The sequence below is a fragment of the Peromyscus californicus genome, unplaced genomic scaffold (assembly GCF_007827085.1).
Source record: "Peromyscus californicus insignis strain IS unplaced genomic scaffold, ASM782708v3 Scaffold_9__1_contigs__length_137607984, whole genome shotgun sequence".
NCBI classification, from domain to species: Eukaryota; Metazoa; Chordata; class Mammalia; order Rodentia; family Cricetidae; genus Peromyscus; species Peromyscus californicus.
The window spans coordinates 86,707,457-86,723,415 of NW_026294617.1; the positions used below are offsets into that span (position 1 = coordinate 86,707,457).

General features: G+C 45.6%; 1 protein-coding gene and 1 non-coding gene across 3 annotated transcripts; both read right to left on the minus strand.

Moving 5' to 3' along the window:
• Positions 1-1,030: 1,030 nt before the first annotated feature.
• Positions 1,031-1,445, minus strand: LOC128106829 (small Cajal body-specific RNA 2). Its single transcript, XR_008216874.1, has one exon. It is a non-coding gene; the product is annotated as a small Cajal body-specific RNA 2 (non-coding RNA).
• Positions 1,446-3,090: 1,645 nt separating this feature from the next.
• Tmem167b (transmembrane protein 167B) lies at positions 3,091-10,407 on the minus strand. 2 transcript variants are annotated; one of them, XM_052731468.1, is made up of 3 exons: positions 9,974-10,407; positions 7,826-8,021; positions 3,091-5,772 (listed from the first exon to the last, which is right to left on the minus strand). In XM_052731468.1, exons 1-3 carry the CDS (start codon positions 9,981-9,983, stop codon positions 5,613-5,615), a joined length of 366 nt encoding a protein of 121 aa, XP_052587428.1. In that variant the 5' UTR covers positions 9,984-10,407; the 3' UTR covers positions 3,091-5,612. The 2 variants fall into 2 exon arrangements, with proteins under 2 accessions (XP_052587428.1, XP_052587427.1); XM_052731467.1 differs by having other exon boundaries at positions 3,091-5,775; positions 7,890-8,021; positions 9,974-10,375.
• Between the last annotated feature and the right edge of the window lie 5,552 nt (positions 10,408-15,959).

Genomic DNA, 15,959 nt, shown 5'->3' on the forward strand with positions numbered 1-15,959 from the left:
AACCAAAAAAAAAAACCCAAAAAAAAAAACAAAAAAAATACCCAACAATGTATCCTATATGTAAAACGTGAGACAGACAGACAGACAGACAGACACACACACACACACACACACACACACACACACACACACACACACACACGATATTTGAGACAGGTACTCTTACCCTAATGTAGACATTACACAATGTGCAAATGTACTGGTAACCCCCAAATAAGTACAATGTATATGTCAATTAAAGTTATTTTAGGGCTAGGGCAGTGGTTCAGTGGATAAAGTATCTGCCACAAGCGTGAAGATCATAGTCTGGAAATCCACATAAAAGCCGGTGGGTGCACCTATACTTCTGGGTGTGTGTGTGTACAAATGGCTAGTTAAGACAAAGCTCCTCATACAGGGAGAGGATCTGCCTCAGAAAATGAAATGGGGGATGACTGAGGAAGACTGGAAGTCAACCTCAGGCCTTCACAAGCACCCGCACATGTGCCCCCCTCCAATCTCACGATACACACACATATTTTTTTTTTTTTCTTTTAGCTCAATGTGTTAGCAAAATGGCTGTACTCTGAGCCCAGGAGGTGGAGGTAGGCAGTTGAGAAATTCAAGATCCTCCTCAGCTACAAACCAAGTTCACAAGCCTGAAAAACAAAGATAAGAGACACAACATCCACCCATAAGCCTTGAATCTTACACATCCCATTCTAGTTCACTATATGGGCCAAGTCCCTGGATCCTGCAGATTTTGTTTATGTCCTCTAACGGACACATTCCGAGGCTGAACAGTGCACAGTGCCTTCTAGCCCTAGGTGAAACGCAGTTGATACAAAGAAATCACCAAGCAAGCCCAGCCTAAACAGAGGGGGGATGGAAAACCGCAGCGGGAACAAAGGCCTCCACGGGCCGGCGGCGGCTTCACGTCTGCTCTGGGCGCTTTCACCCTGGGTCTCGGCTAGGCGTCAGCAGACGAGGCCCCAGAGCTCGGGCTAGGCGGCCGGGTCCTGGGCTAGGCGGCCGGGTCCTGGGGTCGGGCTCAGATCAGAATCGCCTCGGTAATCAGCGGCCGGGACAGACCCGGCCTCGTCTATCTGATCAATTCATCACTTCTGAGCGCCGGGCCCGCAGGACCGATCCCGAGACCTCGGGAACCGCGGCACTGCCACCGCCCAGGAGGCCTCGCTGCACAGCGCCCCGCAGAGGGGGCTTCGCAGGAGGGCTGCTTTTCATTTCGGGTCGGCCCGGCGGGGCGGGGGTCACGACCCGATCAAATAAGATCAAGGTGTAGGCGGGGGAGGGGCGCGGGGCGGACACACACACTCGCCTCGCACGCCCCAGGCACGCACATACACTCTCACATCCACACTCACACTCAGCCCACGCGCACCACGCACGCAGCACCACACCAAAGAGCTCCGTCCTTGACCCCGGCCGCGCTCCCACTCGCGAGGAGGCGGAAGTTGCACCCTCTTTTAAACACTCCGTCCTGTCCCAAAGGATTCTGGGAGGAACCACAGAGTGGTCAGGCGGCTTCCGCACACCATGTTTACCCAGAGCACTCTCTTCTGCCTCCGTGTGGCTGGGAGGTCTCAGAACAAAAGGACTGATTTCCATAAACAGAATTGGGTTTTGTTGTGTTTTGTTTAAAAGTCTAAGTGCCTCAACCTGGTGTCCAACTCAAGATCCTTCCGCTTCAGCCTCTGGGTGCTGCGATTACAGGCAGGCAGAAAGCCTTTACTATGTATCAGTTTATATAAAATGTAAATGTTTATATCCCTGTCTACTTTTTCTTTGATTTGATCTTTTCTTTGCCCTACATTAAAAAATATCCAGTTTATAGCTATGAAATGATCCAGTCTCAGATTTATATGTGGATGATTTTATTTACCATGGGCTTAGCAACCCTGGATTATTACTAATAAGAGCATCATACGAACACTCTTCGAGGCGAGCCTTCTCCCTGACAATAAATACCATTTATCATATGTATTTATTGGCAGAGTGAGAGCAGTGTGTCATGATGCATGTGTGAAGGTCAAGGACAACTTTCAAGGAGTCAGTTTTTTTCCTCCTACTGTTCCAGTCCTGAAATCAAGTTCAGCCTGACACCTTTGGTAGCAGGCGTCTTTACCCACTGAACCAAACATTTAATCAAAGGCTATTTGAGTAAAGAAACGGGGTATCTTTAAAATGGGGAAATGTAGGACTGTATATACCTAGCCTCACTTACAGAGTCTCCTGGCTGCCCAAAACTTGATGCTGAGCCTTCATTTACATTTATTCTATTGAAATAGATCTGATTTTTTGCCAGAAATCGTGGTGCACCTGAGAGGCAGAAGCAGGTCAGATCTCTGACTTAAAGGCTAGTCTAGTCTACATACTAAGTTTCAGGAAAGCCGGGGGTATGGTGATGTGCCTCTCACCATAGAGAGCGTATTAATATTTCATCCTCTTCTCTGTCCTTTTTCAGTAAGAGCTGGGGGTGGCAAAGTACAAGAATTTTAGCCATTAGAAAATTATTTCTGAAGCTGTAATTTTTTTGTTTTTTTCAAGACAGGGTTTCTCTGTGTTATAGCTCTGGCTGTCCTAGACCTCGCTCTGTAGACCTGGCTGGCCTTGAACTCACAGAGATCCGCCTGGCTCTGCCTCCTGAGTGCTGGGATTAAAGGCGTGGGCCACCACTGCCCGGCCGGAGCTTTAATTTGTACTTAATGCCAGTCTTTTTGGCACCTTCAATAAACAGACATGGAGGAAAGTACCCATATGTTCTAGAATCCCACTGGCTCGGATATTTTCTAAGGGCTTGGGTGATTAACCTGGTAACTTTTTAGAATGAAGCTCACCAATAATTTGTCTTTAATAGTGGGCCTGTTGGTTAAATGTATTAGAGGAGCAACCTACCTCACTGAATAGACTTCATTTTTGACTCATATTCAGCTCCCCCAGGAAAAAGCTGGGCCATCATATCTTCTGTAACCTTCACAGGGAACTCATCAGGTGAGCCAACATGCTATGCTATGGGTAGAACCCGGGGGGGGGGGGGGGGGGGGGGGGGGGCACTGAATAGTTCAATAAACACACATGACGAAGCAGACAGTAACCACAGGGAAAAAGGTTTATTTTCAAGGACTGTGCCAACAATGGTGAATAAAAAATGGTATTTCAACTATAAAAAGGAGCTGATTTCATTTGATCCAGGTGAGCAGGGTTCGTGGTGATGAACCTGAATCTGAAGCAATATCGCGACCCTCCAACTTCCACCCCTAAAGAACTTCCCCTAGAGGAAAAATTTATCATTGTTTTTCTTTGCCAAAAATGAGACACATCAGCCCAAACAGTAAGTACACCAGGTTCCTATGTACCTGCTTACATAAAGTCAAGAGTCAAGAAGTGAAATAGGGTATTTGCTTCTTCATGTACTTTTTGGAACATTCTGGTAAGAAAACATCTTAAAATCTATCAACTCAGGCATTTAGGCCAAGAGGAGCCATGAAAGAAGCTGCAGAATGAAAAGCTGTTTAAGAAATGAAGGTGCTCTGCAGACCCAAGTTGGAGCCATCAGCCCCATTTGAAAACAAGTCAGTAAACACAAAGTAACTAGTGCTGAACCTGCTTCCCACGGGACACCCAGTAGGTCAACAGGTCCCCAACTCATCCCAGGATCTCTGCATCTCTGCAGATCCATCAGATTTCTTTCTCTCAGGATCTCTGCATCTCTGCAGATCCATCAGATTTCTTTCTCTCCTGTGTACAATCCTCAGGAATGACCACGGAAAGCAGCGATCACTGCCGTCCGCCCTATGGACCAATTCCTGAAGAGAGATGCTCACACATGCAGTGCTTTATATCGCTGCAATCAAAGACTCGGGTGCATGGGAACCCACGTCCCAGCAGCCTTTGTTCTTGCAGCGTGTGCAGACGAGAGAACTTAACTTCCCCTGCGAGTGAGCCGCAGCGCGTGTCCACTCAAGCTTTATGATGACAACTCAACTGGAACATCTGTGTATACCCTTGTGTATTATTAGTATTAGACCTCTCTTTTTTTTTTTTTTTTTTTTTAGATTGTTGTAGACTTTACACCTAACAGCTGATTCTTTTGCAGGCATAAGGAGGAAGGAATGGAGAAATCTTCCCTGCAAACGTTGTTATCTAACATCATCTGTCCAGAAGTCCTCACATTCCATGGAAAATCCCTGAATACTCAGCTGGAAGTTCCGTTTTCCTTTACTCAGTAACACACTCATTTTATTAATGGATTCTATGAGCTGTCCAATATGGTAATATCAACGACTCCTCTCATTTCAATTTCTCGTGGTCTTACAGTAAAATACACCAGTGAAATACTGCAGTATGAAGAAAAGTGAGAGTTTGCAGAGACACAATTAAAAATTGCTGTAACCCAGATTAAAGAACAAGCTTGTGTCTTTTATAACATGACAGAATTCCCATCTATATATACTTTCATTACAATAAATTCTTATACTAGATGAATTTACTAGTATATGAATTGATATACTAATTTACTTATCTCTTCTACCAGAACTTCAAATATATTAGTCAATTATTTATTCAATAGTTCCTTCCCCCAGCATTGGTATTTAAAACTGAGTAACAGTATTTAGCACTAAGTAATTTAGAAAGTATTACAAAAGCTTTAGGAAATAGTAAGAATTGGTTCATTTTCTACCTATCAGTTGGTCAGGTGGAATCTTCTTTGAGGACACTGGTGAGCAGAAAATGCTTCCTGTCTCAGCCACTGCTTCTCCAAACCAACAACCCTAGAATGCACATTCTTGGTTTATCTTGGAAAAACCCTCAAGCTACCAGCACATGGCAATCTGTTCTCTCTACACTGAGAACCATGTTCTCTTAAACTCCCAGACGGGCATAGAAAATACACATTTCAAAAGCCAAACTATTTCTTGACCTTTTATAACTCCTATTTCCCACTCAGTCCCACCCTCCCTCCCCAATTCACCAGATTCAAATTAGCCAATAAAATCAAGCCTTAAATTATCTTCTGATGTATGCCTTTAATCCCAGCACTCAGGAGGCAGAGGCAGGTAGGTCTCTGTGAGTTAGAGGCCAGCCTGGTCTACACAGAGAGCTCCAGGACAGCCAGGGATATTCAGAGATTGTATCTCAAAAAAAAAAAAAAAAACAAAAAACAAAAAACAAAAAACAAACCAAAAAACCAATAAGGTCTTCCCTTCTAGGAAGTCTGAACACAGCCTATATCCTTCCCTAATGAGCTTCAGTTTTAAAAGGTTCTGATGATGGACTGAAGAGCAAAATAGATGTCCAATTACAGGTTGTTTTTTTCAGTGTTGGGGATCAAACCCAGGACCTTGACAATACTAAGCAAATGCTCTACTACTGAGCTACCACGCAGCCCAGGTTTTGAAGCAGGAGGTACATAATCATATCACCAAGGGGTGTGATTTATCTGGAGATATATGCTTGCTGCTGAGGGCTGATTAACACAGAGATCAAAAAAGTTGGCTTTCTGGAGTCCCCTGGAGTAAAAACAATGTTCGTGACCATGAGTGTTGCCCACATGTGGCAGGCAGATGCTGCTGTGTCATCTTAGGGGCACTGATGAGTTTAGCTGGACTCTCCTACACTTGGTCCAGGTTTCCAACAAGTTCTTCATCTTTATCCCCTTGGTTGGCGGTTGATGAGTGGGATACTTTGGAATTCATTTGATAAACAGGACGTAAAAGGCCATTACAATGCAGGCAATTGCAACAGCAGCATGCAGCCGGGTCCCAATCACAGCAGCTGGAAGACAAAAGTGAAGAGAAGTTACACCCGGCTCCTCACAAAACCCTTGCTTCCAAAGCCATGTTCTGAAATCTCTAAAGAGAACCAAGGCTTTCCAGAGTCTGGGAATGTTTTTTTTTTTTTTTTTTTTTTTTTTTTTAATTTCAGGACAGGGTTTCTCTGTGTAACAGTCCTAACTGTCCTGGAACTTGATTTGTAGACCAGGCTAGCCTTGAACTCACAGAGATCTGCCTGCCTCTGCCTCTCAAGTGCCGGGATCAAAGGTGTGCGCTAGCACCACCTGGTGAGCCTGGGAATGTTCTTAAATGGTCCATTACACTCTAGGCTCTACATGAATTGCTTATCCCCTTGCCCCTTCTTACTTTTTGATGGAATAGCACTCTGCAGCCCTGGCTGGCCTGGATTTGTAGGCAGAACAAGAATGTCCTTGAACTCATGAGATGTACCTGCTTGACTGCCTCTGCTTCCGGAGTGCTGAGATTAAGGGCGTGTGCTGCCATGCCTAGCCTCCCTAACCCTTTTGGAGTCAAAAGCTCACTCTGCAATCTAGGCTGGACTTGAACTCCCGAGGGCTAGGATTATAGGTATGTGTCACCATGCCTGTCCTTATTTTACCCTACTTTGAAAAGAAAATAGTTACATAGGATTCCCGATGAAGGTGCCCCAAACAACGAAGTGAATGTGTATGGATGGATGGATGGATGGATGGATGGATGGATGGATGGATGGATGGATGGATGGATGGATTCATTAAGCTAAAATTAAGGTTCCAATGTGTTCTGTTAAAAAAAAAAATCAGAGCCGGGCGGTGGTGGCGCACGCCTTTAATCCCAGCACTCGGGAGGCAGAGCCAGGTGGATCTCTGTGAGTTCGAGGCCAGCCTGGGCTACCAAATGAGTTCCAGGAAAGGCGCAAAGCTACACAGAGAAACCCTGTCTCGAAAAACCAAAAAAAAAAAAAAAAAAAAAAAAAAAAAAAATCAGTGGATGGACTGGAGAGTCAGCTCAGTAGTTAAGAGCACCTGTTGTTCTTTCAAAGGACCTGGGTTTGATTCCCAGAATCCACAGGGAGGCTCACCACTTCCTCAGGCATCAGGGATGTGGTGCACAGACATACATGCAGACAAAGTAGTCATATGAATAAAATAAATCTAAAAAACATTTTTTAAAAATAGGTAGAAAAATATTCTCCTGCTAAGAGGAATTTCAGGCCAACCTAAAATAATATAACTTGTAACATATCCCCACCTCAGCCCAAGATACAGAGTATTACTATGTTGCCCAAGCTGGCTTCTTAGCCTCCCCAGCAGCTGGGACTATAAGCATGGGCCACATCTGCCATTGTACTTTCACTTAACCCTGGAATACCAAAGTTACCTAGACAGTAAAATAAACAAGTATGCCTTAAGTAACAGCAAATTTAAAATGTACCTCTTCCCTCAACTTTAGAAATGACTATTGTATATTACTAATGGACGCTGGCAAAGCACTTCCCACACAAGTGTGAGGACCTGAGTTAAAACCCCAGAAGCCGCCAGGTGGTTATGGCACACGTCTTTAATCCCAGCACTTGGGAGGCAGAGCCAGGCGGATCTCTGTGAGTTTGAGGCCAGCCTGGTCTACAGAGCGAGATCCAGGAAAGGCGCAAAGCTACACAGAGAAACCCTGTCTTGAAAAAACAAAAACAAAAAAAACATATTTGGGGTTGGGGATTTAGCTCAGTGGTAGAGCGCTTGCCTAGGCAAGCGCAAGGCCCTGGGTTCGGTCCTCAGCTCCGGAAAAAGAAAAAAAAAAATCCAGAAGCCACATAAAGCTGGCCAGAGTCACACACATCTGTATCCTCAGCACCTCTAAGATAAGTAGGCAGGGAAACTCCTGGAGGCTCACAGAGGCCAGCTAGCCAGGTGTGCACGGCAGCAAACACACACCCACAACACATCACACACACACTCACACATAAAGATGAATCAGCAAACACACCCACAACACATCACACACACACTCACACATAAAGATGAATCCAAATACAACCCCAGCCCCCTGCCTTCTAGTTTAGAGAACCATGCTGCCGAGAAAGCTCTATCTCCTCTCTGGGTCTGGAGAAGACCTTACCTTTGTAAAACACGCCCCAAACGCCCTTCTTCTCTGAGAGCAGCCAGGTTTTGAGACGAGGTACTTTCTTGAAGTAGGCACAGGTGCATACGAAGAGCAGACCAAACACCAGAATGCCGTCCAAGGAGTACACTGTCACACAAAGAGGGAGAGGAAGCCTTTGGTGCTGCTCTAGCTTGGGAGAGGAGAGCCTGCCCAGAGCTCAGGGCCGAGATGACCTCAACAGCAGCGCCAGCACTCCACAGGAAGGGTCCAACAGCTGGCACTACTTCCCAGGTGGTAAACAGCCCCCTTACAACTTCACTGCCTGCCCTCAGTACAAACTGAAAACGTGTGGACTTGTGTGGACCTATGTCTTGGGAGTAACTGGTGCTTGTACTAGGTTTTAAGGATCCTGAAAGTCTGAGCATAAAGATTTACATATGTTCTTGGTATAAATCACTCATCTGATGAAGGAAAGCTCAATCTTCAGCCAAGTTTTTCAGATCTGCATCTGTTGATAAAGCATGTTAGGCAGACCGAAAAGCTTAATGGAAATTCCAAGAGTTAGACTTCATATGGCTACACTTTCGCTATGTTCAGTTGATACTTCAAGCATGAGTCACCTTTTACAAATCAGATTCCTGCCAGAACACAAAGTGTGCATACGGGAAAAGATAGGAAAAACTGATATCCAAAAAGTGCATCCATAATGATGAACTCCTTTAACAATGGCATTAGCAAAGCTCAGCCTAAGCTACAAAGGGAGGCCATGTCCTATTTCTGTTTTTGAGACAGGGTCCTGCTGTGGAGGCAGGGCTTACCTTAAACGTGTGGTCTGCCTGCCTCCCTCCCTCCCTCTTCCCCACGCCAGGCTTAGAGGTGTGTCACACACATCATACAAAGTCCAGTCTCAAAAAGAAAAAATGTGTCTGATGCTTAGACACCATGGAAAGCTCTTAATTCTGTTTCATGTGTTATATAGGTAAGCAAAATGAACTATATAAAGGTAAATTTTATCCACTACACTAGAATGTTCTATTTCCTAGTTCACAGTATGTCTTCCTCTGGGTGATGCTCCTTTTCTAATTCTCTGTACTATGGTAAGACTGACTACCCAGAATGCTTCAAATGGATATTACACATAACCAGTGTCTGCCAGTTCCTCCCAGTTCTAGACCACACTGTCTATCTTCCTCCAGTGGAACTATTTCACAGCTAGTCCCAGTACACCAGTACACTCACAGTTTTCATGGACACCTTCATGTGCTACTCTTTTGCTCCTATAAGTTCTTGTAGATAATGCCAAAGGACGTGACATTTGACTCTTTAGTGTCAAGTCTATGGAAGTCTGTGAGAAATGCTTTCCTGAGACCCTCCAATCACAGTGCCTTAAAAGCTTTCTCACTTCTTTTCCTGTAAAACTGACTATAAAGGTCTTAATTCCTCCTCTAGAACTTGGAAACCTTGGCTATAAAATTGTTTGAAGCAGCTTGGAAAAAATAGGTGAGATAAACAGGGGGGCAGGCGCTCCATCAGTAACGAAAGGCGGCTCCTAAATCCACCCTTTGCAACATAAGCCAGAGGTTCCGGAGGGAACCACCCAGCTAGGACTTTTAAAGCCAAACAAGTAAAACCAAACCAACCAAACAAAAAACTTTGGGGATTTTCTCCATTCACTTTGCCCGCAAAGTGGGGGGTTTGATACCATTCCTAGGTCCTCTCAAGCAGCCTACTGTCCAAAAGTATGAGACTTCAGGGAACTTGATGACATCCTCTATTCCCTGGGGACTAACAGCACTAATTCTATGGTGACCGACCTCCCCAGTGGCCAGAGCTAACTTCTAGGAAAGAGAGAAAGGGTAATAACCAAAAAGTCAGGTGTGGGCACTAGGCAGCATTTGAGAACACCGATGGACGTGAGAAGAGGGAACCTGGGAGAAGTATCCCAGACAGGAGCTAGGGGCTCCCCAAGGCCCAGGGGGGCTGGGCTGGGAGGGGGCGGGGAACGGCCACGTCAGTCTAGCCCCGCCCGCCACGTTTGTCCCCCCCCCCCCCCCCCCCATCCTCTACCGCCATCCTCCGCTCCGGCCCCCAGCTCTCACCGTTCGTCATGGCGGTAGGGCCCGGCCGGGATGAAGGGTCCGGGTTCAGCAGTAGCGGCGGCGAAGGCGGGGGATCCCGGCTCCCACTTTGACACTTCCCGATCCGGGACGCGGTGACGGGAACGAGCCGTAGTACGCAAGCGCAAGGGCCGAGAGAAGAACGCCGAACTCAATCAGACGTAGTTAGCAGATCGTCGAGCTACGGACCCTGCCCGCGTCGTGTCTGCGTACCTGCGTAGTGTCTGCGTCCCGACGTAGCGTGAGGCGTTCGTGGCCTGCGAGGCTTCCTTTGTGGTCATGGCAACCAGATGTCCGCAGTTTGTGCCGGTCTGGCTAGACAGACTGGACGGCTACCGTGTGTTTGAAAAATAAAGGCTGGATGACTTGCGCTGTGGCTGCTGCTGCTGGGGTGTGTGTGTGTGTGTGTGTGTGTGTGTGTGTGTGTGTGTGTGTGTGTGTGTGTGTGTGTGTGTGTGTGTGTGTGTGTGTGTGTGTGTGTGTGTGTGTGTGTATGTGTGTATGTGTGTGTGTGTGTGTGTGTGAAAGCAGCCGCCGCCTACAATCCTGGGAGAGCATACTGTGCTCTCTTTTTCTCCATCACGCGGTAGTGTGTGTGTGTGTGTGTGTGTGTGTGAAAGCAGCAGCCGCCTACAATCCTGGAAGAGCATACTGTGCTCTCTTTTTCTCCATCACGCGGTAGTGTGTGTGTGTGTGTGTGTGTGTGTGTGTGTGTGTGTGTGTGTGTGTGTGTGTGAAAGCAGCAGCCGCCTACAATCCTGGGAGAGCATACTGTGCTCTCTTTTTCTCCATCACGCGGTAGGCTGGGCCTCTAAGGAATGCACGTGAGCTGACTCACGTGTGTATACTACAGCAGGGTCACTTCATCTATGGTAATAGCAAGCTGAAAACAGCACCACTGTCAGGACAGTTGAACCCGTCTTCTTGGGGATACAGTTTTTGTTTGTTTGTTGTTTTACTTCCACTCTCTGCAGTAGTACTATGTTCTGTAATATCGGAAACCCAACGAGAGTATGAGGGCATGGGGGGCGGGGGATGCAACAGTAGTTACTCAGGCTTCTGGGACTGCCCTTGCTGGGTGGCTTCTTCGGGCGGAAATCTAGCCAAACTGAGTCTAAATTTTGTAAACAAAGTAAGGAACTTTACAACAAAAACCGCATTATTTCAGTCCGTTGTCAGAAGCATTCAGATGACTTCCTGATTGTTAGAATGGGTTTTTCTTTTCCTTAAACTATGGGGATAGTTTGCTTTATCTCCTGCATTTAAATCATCTTGGGGTCACCTCAGGCACTTTTTTCAGAAATCTGCCCTATCATGGCTTCTCTGAGAATATTTTGACATGATGATGAAAGGCATCCGTCTAGTGATGGAGTGGGGTACAGGAGACAAAGCTAGGTTCTGCTTTGTAAGCTGGAAGCTTTAGCTGTAGACAATTCAGTCTGCTTTATTAGAGTCTGGGTGAAAAGTGCTGCCCTGAATCACGAGCGTGGTTGTCAAAAACCTAAGAATTCTGTCCATCCCTGCTACAGTGCCATCTGCTGGCTGTGAACTGCCCGGTTACCTAGAAGAGAACTGTCAGAAGGTTGGCAATGGAGAGTCAGGAGGAGGGGAGAAACCATCACCGGCAACAACAGCTGTAACAAAGTTTAATGTAGGAAAGACTCCTTGAGAAAACATACTGAAACTGAGAAATTACAGCATCAAAAAATAAAAGATACATAGGAAAACCTAATATAAGCCAGACAATCACTCAGATTACATATGCATGGGCATACACACAGGGCATTCCACAAACCAAAACATGGTTCAGTGGTTAAGTGCATTTATTAGCTGTTATTGCTAAAGACCTGACTTAGATTTCCAGCACCCAAATGATGGCTCACAACTGACTAGTTTCAGGAGATACTGTTACAAAAATATGCCTTCCTAGTCAAAAATCCCTCCTCACACTTAGAGATGAAGGAAGAAAAGCTCTATACTTCTGTAAAACAATCTTTTTATACACTATGAATATGTATTACTCTCATTTGCTAATAAAAAGCTGATTGGCCGATAGTTGGGTAGGAAGATCCAGACTAGGAGAATTCTGGGAAGAGGAAGGGCGGAGTCAGAGAGGCAAGGGCAAACACAGAGAAGCAAGATGAGAATGCCGTACTGAGAAAAGGTACCATGTGGCTAAACATAGATAACAATTATGGGTTAATTTAAGTGTAAGAGTTAGCTAGTAACAAGCCTGAGCTCTCACCCCAGCATTTATAATTCATATTCAGACTCTCAGTCAGTTATCTGGAACAGGGGAGTTGGGACAGGAAACATCCTTTTACACTGTACTAAAGTGTCTGTCAGACTGTGGTTAATGCCTAAATTAGAGTTGGCTTTGACAGATTTTACTAACTCATATACATGTTAGGCTTGTGCATCCCACAGTGTCATCCTTAAGTCTCTTTCAGGTCCCAGCCCCAGGTTACACCTCGATCAATTTAAACAGAGACAAGATGCTGCAAGTCTGGCCACTTAGGCACAGAAGAGATTAAAAAGCAAATATTACCTATTGCCAGAATTACTTGAAGTATTCCGGTGTTGTTCTTTTTCGAATGGCTGTTACCCAGGGTCTTCTTGCCCACCTGGCAAAACCATGTCTTTCCTGTTAAGAACACAGGGGACTTAACTGTAGACCAGGACTTGATGGTGGTTGTGACCTTAAGATGCCTTTGTGAGCTACTCTCTGAGAGGTATATCTAATGGCAGATGTGACCTAATGATAGCTAGTCAATTCTGATGAATAAACATTTACATCCTAGCATCCTAAATTTCACTTGTCTAAGAGGCCTGGTTAGCATGCTACTTATCCTTTAGATAATTCCACTTGTGTGATTTAATGTCTCCTAAGCAAATCTATTACTAAGTCCTTTATAACATCAATTTTATTACTTCAAGTTTCTTTTACATCTATGCTACTCCCCTCTTCTGGACTCTGTGGGCACATGAGCAGGCTCGTGGTACACATACATATATATGCGGTCGAACTACTCACACATAAATAAAAATAAAACAAAAACAGTCTGAGGTGGGAGAATGTCAAGTCGGAGGCCAACTTGGGAGGGAGGGAGAGAGAGAGAGAGGGAGAGAGAGAGAGAGAGAGAGAGAGAGAGAGAGAGAGAGAGAGAGAGAGAGATGGAATGTGTATGTGTATGTGTTCCAGGTCAGCCTGGGCCATGTAGACTTCATTTCAAAAACAAAACAAGGGCTCAGTGGTAGAACACATGCCTAGTACGTTCAAGGCTCTGGGTTCAGTCTCCAGAAATGTGAAATGAAAAGAAAGGGGCATCCTCCCTTGAAATCCCTTCCATTCTCAGAGGTTATTTCTCGGTTTTTCTTAATACATCTATAAACAAAATCCATTTTTCTCATTAATTTGATTGGTGAACTATCCATGGCTCCATGGCTTAAAATATCACTTTCCTTTTACATTTATTTATTCAGTGTGTGTGTGTGTGTGTGTGTGTGTGTGTGTGTACATATAGAATCAGAAGACAACTGAGTTTTTCTCCTTCTGCTCTGTGGGTCCGGGGACCAAACTCAGGTTGTCAGCCTTGGCAGCAAGCTCCTTTACCTTCTGAGCCATCCTGCTAGTCTCAACTATTGCTTTTACATCAAAGTCATACTTCGATGTCCTGCTTAACAATAAAGAGTTATATATTCCAAAAAGTTAACCATAGACATATGATGCGGGATGGCACTGTCCTTGAGGTGATGGAAGCTTTGTCTCTTGCTCAGGTGGGCTTCAATCCAAGAGCTCAGATGCCCGAAGCCCACTGAATCAGTGCCTTCAGGTTCTTCTCCCTTGAATCTGAAAAATGAAATCCACATTCCACAGAGGGTGAGTTTTACAAGTTTTATCATAGGAAGCTTAAGAGAAAGAAGGCAGAGCTCCCGTCCATTAAGGGTGGGCACCGAGAAGTGGTACACCTGCCAATGAGCTACTAGTCTGGGGGATTGTAATGACTGATGGATGAAATTGGGGTGAGGTGTTGAGAAGGAGTCACTCCAGACACCCACGAAGTTTCCAGGTATTTCTTCTCAGTTTCATTCCAGTCTTTAAGTATAGTTTCCAAAGCAGAGGGGCGTTCATTTCAGAGAAGAGTCACAATGTGGAAACCCCATCTCCCTTCTGATATCCCTGGTCTCTGACAAGGACAGAACTGCCAACAGGACCTTGGAGAAAAACTACTTGCTTTAGGTGACTGTGGTGGACTGAATAAGAGTGGATCCCATAGGTTTATATATTTGAATGCTTAGTTATCAGGGAGTGGCACTACTTGAGAAGGATTGGGGGGGTGTCCTTGTTGGAGTAGGTGTGGCCTTCTTGAAGGAAGTGTGTCACTGGGGGTGGGGTTTGAGGTTTAAAAAGCAGTCATACCCCCCAGCACAGTCTCTCTATGGATCAGGACGTAGCTCTTAGTTACTTCTCCAGCCCTATGCCTGCCTGCTGCCATGCTTCCCACCATGATGAGAATGGACTCACCCTCTGGAACCATAAGCCAGCCTCCAGTTAAGTGTTTTCCTTTCAAAGAGTTGCTGTGGCCATGGTGTCTCTTCACAGCACCAGAACCCTGACTAAGCCAGGGCTGTCACCCTAAAACTACCTGACGGCCTTCTGTCTCATCACCAACTGGGCATGGTGGCTCAGGCCTGTAATCCCAACACTTGGGAGGCAGATAATGCAGTCTTTGTCAATTCAGGACCAGTCTGGTCTCCACAGCAAATTCTAGGCCAACCAAGGCTGTGTAGACCCCGACTTGACTTAACAAAAGTAACACACACACACACACACACACACACACACACACACACACACACACACGCACACACACACATCAGGTCCAAAGGAAACTCCAGTTCCCCGAACTCCAAAAGGCAGTCCAAATATCTAGAAATGAGCTCATCCCGGACTAGAGGAGGATTTCTGGCAGCTAGATGAAAGCCAGTATTCCTCAGGAACTTGTGAAGCCAGTTACTGTCTATCAAAGGGAGTCATTTCCTAGCAATCACAGCGCACGCTGGCCTCCGGGCTCCTTCAGTATCACAGGACCTGTTACACATTGCAAGTCCGCACTAGCATGCTAGCCCTGCTCACTGCTCCTCTACTCAAACTCCCACCAGCTCAGAGCTTCCCTCCTGACAGCGACTCATCCTTCTTGAGCCCCGGCTGTTTTCACCGTCTTCTTTTCAGTTCCTGCCCCGGCTATTTCCACGAGTTCCCTTCTCTCTCCTGCTTCCCTAGCACCGGCCAGGTCCAGTCTGCTGGCCAGATTCAGTCTACTGCTTTCTCTCTCTGCTCTGGACTCTAGCAGATGCCTCTGAGATGCTGTTCTCTCTCTCTCATATCTACAATAAAACCTTCCCATACCTGGGAGCGACCATGCCATCAGTTTAGACACATACATTGTTTCTCCTGTGCAAAATTTCATTAAAATGGTATGTCCTTTCTAGGGTTATTGGATTAAGTGAACTTCTGTTTACAACAATAGTTGACATGAAGCATTACATCAAGAGTAGCTGGGCAGTGATGTTGCATGCCTTTAGTCCCAGCACTCAGGAGGCAGAGGCAGGCGGATCTCTGTGAGTTCGAGGCCAGCCTGGTCTACAGAGCGAGTTCCAGGACAGTCAAGGCTGTTACACAGAGAAACCCTGTCTCTAAAAACTAAAAACAAAAAATAAAAACTATCTACCATTGCTGATGTTCATTTGTTTAAAAAGTATTTACCAGTATTTATGATGTGCTGGGCACTTTATAGGTTTTGCAGAAATAGAGGCAAAAATAAGTCCCTGCCTCCAAGAGAACCAAATGTACTAGGTAAGGCAGCTGAATAAACAAATTTAAGAATATACAGCCATTGTACAGCTGACATTATTTTTGATTTTGTAAAATATCTGCGGAAAATTTTTAAATGAGAACTCATATGAG

Excerpts from the sequence above, each read along its gene's own strand:
- Tmem167b (XM_052731468.1), bottom strand. Across the intron at positions 5,773-7,825 it reads CAGCATGGTTCTCTAAACTA|CTGTGATTGGGACCCGGCTG; the intron begins GAAGGCAGGGGG and ends GTCTTCCAGCTG.